Source organism: Salmo salar, chromosome ssa03 (assembly GCF_905237065.1).
Source record: "Salmo salar chromosome ssa03, Ssal_v3.1, whole genome shotgun sequence".
NCBI lineage: Eukaryota > Metazoa > Chordata > Actinopteri > Salmoniformes > Salmonidae > Salmo > Salmo salar.
The window spans coordinates 99552588-99559404 of NC_059444.1; the positions used below are offsets into that span (position 1 = coordinate 99552588).

The 6817-nt window shown below is 47.6% G+C and overlaps 1 protein-coding gene across 2 annotated transcripts in view; it reads right to left on the minus strand.

Annotated features, from left to right (window-relative positions):
* Nucleotides 1-820: 820 nt before the first annotated feature.
* The window catches only part of emp2 (epithelial membrane protein 2), a 37549-nt gene continuing 31552 nt past the window's right edge, over nt 821-6817 (minus strand). Inside the window, exon 6 of one of the 2 annotated variants that reach the window (XM_045714268.1) lies at nt 821-1883. In XM_045714268.1, coding sequence (XP_045570224.1) covers nt 1714-1883 — 170 coding nt within the window. In that variant the 3' untranslated portion in view covers nt 821-1713. 2 annotated transcript variants of the gene reach the window in all.

Consider the following 6817-nt stretch of genomic DNA (forward strand, 5'->3'; position numbering starts at 1 on the left):
GACTGATGAAATGTAGACCCTGTTATAAACACAGACTGATGAAATGTAGACCTGTTATAACAGACTGATGAAATGTAGACCCTGTTATAACAGCCTATAGACCCCTGTTATAACAGACTGTGTGTCTATGGGACGTCACCACTATAGACCCCTGTTATAACAGCCTATAGACCCCTGTTATAACAGACTGTGTCTATGGGACCTCACCACTATAGACCCCTGTTATAACAGCCTATAGACCCCTGTTATAACAGACTGTGTCTATGGGACCTCACCACTATAGACCCCTGTTATAACAGCCTATAGACCCCTGTTATAACAGACTGTGTCTATGGGACGACACCACTATAGACCCCTGTTATAACAGACTGTGTCTATGGGACGACACCACTATAGACCCCTGTTATAACAGCCTATAGACCCCTGTTATAACAGCCTCTGTGTCTATGGGACGACACCACTATAGACCCCTGTTATAACAGACTGTGTCTATGGGACGACACCACTATAGACCCCTGTTATAACAGCCTATAGACCCCTGTTATAACAGCCTATAGACCCCTGTTATAACAGCCTCTGTGTCTATGGGACGACACCACTATAGACCCCTGTTATAACAGCCTATAGACCCCTGTTATAACAGCCTGTCTATGGGACGTCACCACTATAGACCCCTGTTATAACAGCCTATAGACCCCTGTTATAACAGCCTATAGACCCCTGTTATAACAGCCTATAGACCCTGTTATAACAGCCTGTCTATGGGACGTCACCACTATAGAGGTTGTATTGTATCAGTGAAAACTCAGACGCAGTGTTCTAGAGGGTTCCATTCTGTTTTTATTCCAGTTAGATAGTGGATCATCCTACCCCCCCCCCAGTCTTTAATGTCCTCGATATTAACCTCAGCATCTTTCACCAGATAGACTGGCAAGCAGACAGACAGACCGGCCGGTAGGCCAGCAAGCAGACAGACAGGCGGGCCGGCAGGGAGGCAGACGGACAGGCCGGCAGACAGACAGACAGGCCGGCAGGGGGAGGGAGGCAGACAGACAGGCCGGCAGGGGGAGGGAGGCAGACAGGCCTGGGGGAGGGAGACAGGCCGGCAGGGAGAGGGAGGCAGACAGGCCTGGGGGAGGGAGACAGACAGGCAGACAGACGGGCAGGCCGGCAGGGGGAGGGAGACAGACAGGCCTGGGGGAGGGAGACAGACAGACAGGCCGGCAGGGGGAGGGAGACAGACAGACGAACAATCCTACATATTCCACCTTCTACACTAGGTTTACTCTAGTAGGACTTAACACAGTGTTGTACTGCTCAGTCTTAACCATCGTTCTGGCATCATGTATTTTTCAACTATACACCATTTTATTGGTCTATTAAACTAAAATGTACCGCATTGACGTCCCCGTGGAAGGCCCCAACTCCATCCCAGCCAAAAACAGTCTGATATGTCCCAGTCTCATTCCAACCACACAGTGTGGAGAAAACGTTTCTCCGCCACACTGGGGTCTTTTAAAAACAGACGCTCTTAACAACAACAACACAAAATAAACGTTTTTGGGAGTTACCTTTTTAGCTAACAGACTTAGTTAACACACTTCCCTCTTTTAGATTTATAACGTGTGGAGGTGAAAATAATGAACACTTCTCCCTACAGGCAGGAGATTTTAGACGTTGTGTTTGTTTGGTCTTGTAGAGATGAGTTTTTTATTATTTGCGTTTCCTCAACACCAGATACATGAGTCCACTGACGACGGTCATGGGGAAACTGATCCAAGCCAGGACGTAGGATGAACCGTACCCCCCTTTCCTCAGAGACTCCTCCGTAAAACCTTCTCTCTCCGCCGTGTAGATGGACGCTCCCATCATCACGCACAGGCCTGGGGGAGGAAGAGGAGGGGGGGGGGTTAGGAACTAGGATAGGAAGGAGGTAGGGGGGGGTTGGAGTTAGGAACTAGGATAGGAAGGGGGGGTTAGAGTTAGGAACTAGGATAGGAAGGGGGGGGAGTTAGGAACTAGGATAGGAAGGGGTTAGAGTTAGGAACTAGGATAGGACGGGGGTAGAGTTAGGAACTAGGATAGGAAGGGGGTAGAGTTAGGAACTAGGATAGGAAGGGGGTTAGAGTTAGGAACTAGGATAGGAAGGGGTTAGAGTTAGGAACTAGGATAGGAAGGGGGTTAGAGTTAGGAACTAGGATAGGAAGGGGGTAGAGTTAGGAACTAGGATAGGAAGGGGGTAGAGTTAGGAACTAGGATAGGAAGGGGGGTAGAGTTAGGAACTAGGATAGGAAGGGGGGGTAGAGTTAGGAACTAGGATAGGAAGGGGGTTAGAGTTAGGAACTAGGATAGGAAGGGGGTAGAGTTAGGAACTAGGATAGGAAGGGGGTAGAGTTAGGAACTAGGATAGGAAGGGGGTTAGAGTTAGGAACTAGGATAGGAAGGGGGTAGAGTTAGGAACTAGGATAGGAAGGGGGGTAGAGTTAGGAACTAGGATAGGAAGGGGGGTAGAGTTAGGAACTAGGATAGGAAGGGGGTTAGAGTTAGGAACTAGGATAGGAAGGGGGGTAGAGTTAGGAACTAGGATAGGAAGGGGGTTAGAGTTAGGAACTAGGATAGGAAGGGGGGTAGAGTTAGGAACTAGGATAGGAAGGGGGTTAGAGTTAGGAACTAGGATAGGAAGGGGGGTTAGAGTTAGGAACTAGGATAGGAAGGGGGTTAGAGTTAGGAACTAGGATAGGAAGGGGGTAGAGTTAGGAACTAGGATAGGAAGGGGGTAGAGTTAGGAACTAGGATAGGAAGGGGGTAGAGTTAGGAACTAGGATAGGAAGGGGGTAGAGTTAGGAACTAGGATAGGAAGGGGGTTAGAGTTAGGAACTAGGATAGGAAGGGGGTAGAGTTAGGAACTAGGATAGGAAGGGGGGTAGAGTTAGGAACTAGGATAGGAAGGGGGTAGAGTTAGGAACTAGGATAGGAAGGGGGTAGAGTTAGGAACTAGGATAGGAAGGGGGTAGAGTTAGGAACTAGGATAGGAAGGGGGTTAGAGTTAGGAACTAGGATAGGAAGGGGGGTAGAGTTAGGAACTAGGATAGGAAGGGGGGTAGAGTTAGGAACTAGGATAGGAAGGGGGTTAGAGTTAGGAACTAGGATAGGAAGGGGGGTAGAGTTAGGAACTAGGATAGGAAGGGGGTTAGAGTTAGGAACTAGGATAGGAAGGGGGTAGAGTTAGGAACTAGGATAGGAAGGGGGTTAGAGTTAGGAACTAGGATAGGAAGGGGGTTAGAGTTAGGAACTAGGATAGGAAGGGGGTAGAGTTAGGAACTAGGATAGGAAGGGGGTAGAGTTAGGAACTAGGATAGGAAGGGGGTAGAGTTAGGAACTAGGATAGGAAGGGGGTAGAGTTAGGAACTAGGATAGGAAGGGGGTAGAGTTAGGAACTAGGATAGGAAGGGGGTAGAGTTAGGAACTAGGATAGGAAGGGGGGTAGAGTTAGGAACTAGGATAGGAAGGGGGTAGAGTTAGGAACTAGGATAGGAAGGGGGTAGAGTTAGGAACTAGGATAGGAAGGGGGGTTAGAGTTAGGAACTAGGATAGGAAGGGGGGTTAGAGTTAGGAACTAGGATAGGAAGGGGGTAGAGTTAGGAACTAGGATAGGAAGGGGGTTAGAGTTAGGAACTAGGATAGGAAGGGGGGTTAGAGTTAGGAACTAGGATAGGAAGGGGGTAGAGTTAGGAACTAGGATAGGAAGGGGGTAGAGTTAGGAACTAGGATAGGAAGGGGGGTAGAGTTAGGAACTAGGATAGGAAGGGGGTTAGAGTTAGGAACTAGGATAGGAAGGGGGTAGAGTTAGGAACTAGGATAGGAAGGGGGTAGAGTTAGGAACTAGGATAGGAAGGGGGTAGAGTTAGGAACTAGGATAGGAAGGGGGTTAGAGTTAGGAACTAGGATAGGAAGGGGGGTTAGAGTTAGGAACTAGGATAGGAAGGGGGTAGAGTTAGGAACTAGGATAGGAAGGGGGTAGAGTTAGGAACTAGGATAGGAAGGGGGTTAGAGTTAGGAACTAGGATAGGAAGGGGGTAGAGTTAGGAACTAGGATAGGAAGGGGGTAGAGTTAGGAACTAGGATAGGAAGGGGGTAGAGTTAGGAACTAGGATAGGAAGGGGGTAGAGTTAGGAACTAGGATAGGAAGGGGGTTAGAGTTAGGAACTAGGATAGGAAGGGGGTAGAGTTAGGAACTAGGATAGGAAGGGGGTAGAGTTAGGAACTAGGATAGGAAGGGGGTAGAGTTAGGAACTAGGATAGGAAGGGGGTAGAGTTAGGAACTAGGATAGGAAGGGGGGTAGAGTTAGGAACTAGGATAGGAAGGGGGTTAGAGTTAGGAACTAGGATAGGAAGGGGGTAGAGTTAGGAACTAGGATAGGAAGGGGGTAGAGTTAGGAACTAGGATAGGAAGGGGGTAGAGTTAGGAACTAGGATAGGAAGGGGGTAGAGTTAGGAACTAGGATAGGAAGGGGGTTAGAGTTAGGAACTAGGATAGGAAGGGGGTAGAGTTAGGAACTAGGATAGGAAGGGGGTAGAGTTAGGAACTAGGATAGGAAGGGGGTAGAGTTAGGAACTAGGATAGGAAGGGGGTTAGAGTTAGGAACTAGGATAGGAAGGGGGTAGAGTTAGGAACTAGGATAGGAAGGGGGGTAGAGTTAGGAACTAGGATAGGAAGGGGGTAGAGTTAGGAACTAGGATAGGAAGGGGGTAGAGTTAGGAACTAGGATAGGAAGGGGGTTAGAGTTAGGAACTAGGATAGGAAGGGGGTAGAGTTAGGAACTAGGATAGGAAGGGGGTAGAGTTAGGAACTAGGATAGGAAGGGGGTAGAGTTAGGAACTAGGATAGGAAGGGGGTAGAGTTAGGAACTAGGATAGGAAGGGGTTAGAGTTAGGAACTAGGATAGGAAGGGGGGTTAGAGTTAGGAACTAGGATAGGAAGGGGGGTTAGAGTTAGGAACTAGGATAGGAAGGGGGTTAGAGTTAGGAACTAGGATAGGAAGGGGGTTAGAGTTAGGAACTAGGATAGGAAGGGGGTTAGAGTTAGGAACTAGGATAGGAAGGGGGTAGAGTTAGGAACTAGGATAGGAAGGGGGTGAGTTAGGAACTAGGATAGGAAGGGGGTAGAGTTAGGAACTAGGATAGGAAGGGGGTAGAGTGATAGGATAGGAAGGGGTAGAGTTAGGAACTAGGATAGGAAGGGGTTAGAGTTAGGATAGGAAGGGGGTTAGGAACTAGGATAGGAAGGGGGTAGAGTTAGGAACTAGGATAGGAAGGGGGTAGAGTTAGGAACTAGGATAGGAAGGGGGTAGAGTTAGGAACTAGGATAGGAAGGGGGTAGAGTTAGGAACTAGGATAGGAAGGGGGGTAGAGTTAGGAACTAGGATAGGAAGGGGGTAGAGTTAGGAACTAGGATAGGAAGGGGGTAGAGTTAGGAACTAGGATAGGAAGGGGGTAGAGTTAGGAACTAGGATAGGAAGGGGGTAGAGTTAGGAACTAGGATAGGAAGGGGGTAGAGTTAGGAACTAGGATAGGAAGGGGGGTTAGAGTTAGGAACTAGGATAGGAAGGGGGTTAGAGTTAGGAACTAGGATAGGAAGGGGGTAGAGTTAGGAACTAGGATAGGAAGGGGGTAGAGTTAGGAACTAGGATAGGAAGGGGGGTAGAGTTAGGAACTAGGATAGGAAGGGGGTAGAGTTAGGAACTAGGATAGGAAGGGGGTAGAGTTAGGAACTAGGATAGGAAGGGGGTAGAGTTAGGAACTAGGATAGGAAGGGGGTAGAGTTAGGAACTAGGATAGGAAGGGGGTAGAGTTAGGAACTAGGATAGGAAGGGGGTAGAGTTAGGAACTAGGATAGGAAGGGGGGGTTAGAGTTAGGAACTAGGATAGGAAGGGGTTAGAGTTAGGAACTAGGATAGGAAGGGGGTAGAGTTAGGAACTAGGATAGGAAGGGGGTAGAGTTAGGAACTAGGATAGGAAGGGGGTAGAGTTAGGAACTAGGATAGGAAGGGGGGTAGAGTTAGGAACTAGGATAGGAAGGGGGTAGAGTTAGGAACTAGGATAGGAAGGGGGTAGGGTACTGGACATTTAAACAGGAACACTGGCCTCCTTTACAAAGTATTCATACCCCTTTACTTATTCCACATGTTACAGCCTGAATTCAAAATGGATTAAATGTTTTTTTTAAATCTCATCCATCTAAACACAATACTAAGCACAATACCTCATAATGACAAAGTGAAAACATGTTTTTAGACATTTTTTGCACATTTATTGAAAACGAAATACTGAAATCTCATTTACATAAGTATTCACACCTGAGTCAATACATGTTAGACCCACCTTTTGCAGTGATTACAGCTGTGAGTCTTTCTGGGTAAGTCTCTAAGAGCGATTACAGCTGTGAGTCTTTCTGGGTAAGTCTCAAGAGCGATTACAGCTGTGAGTCTTTCTGGGTAAGTCTCTAAGAGCGATTACAGCTGTGAGTCTTTCTGGGTAAGTCTCTAAGAACGATTACAGCTGTGAGTCTTTCTGGGTAAGTCTCTAAGAGCGATTACAGCTGTGAGTCTTTCTGGGTAAGTCTCTAAGAGCGATTACAGCTGTGAGTCTTTCTGGGTAAGTCTCTAAGAGCGATTACAGCTGTGAGTCTTTCTGGGTAAGTCTCTAAGAGCGATTACAGCTGTGAGTCTTTCTGGGTAAGTCTCTAAGAGCGATTACAGCTGTGAGTCTTTCTGGGTAAGTCTCTAAGAGCGATTACAGCTGTGAGTCTTTCTGGGTA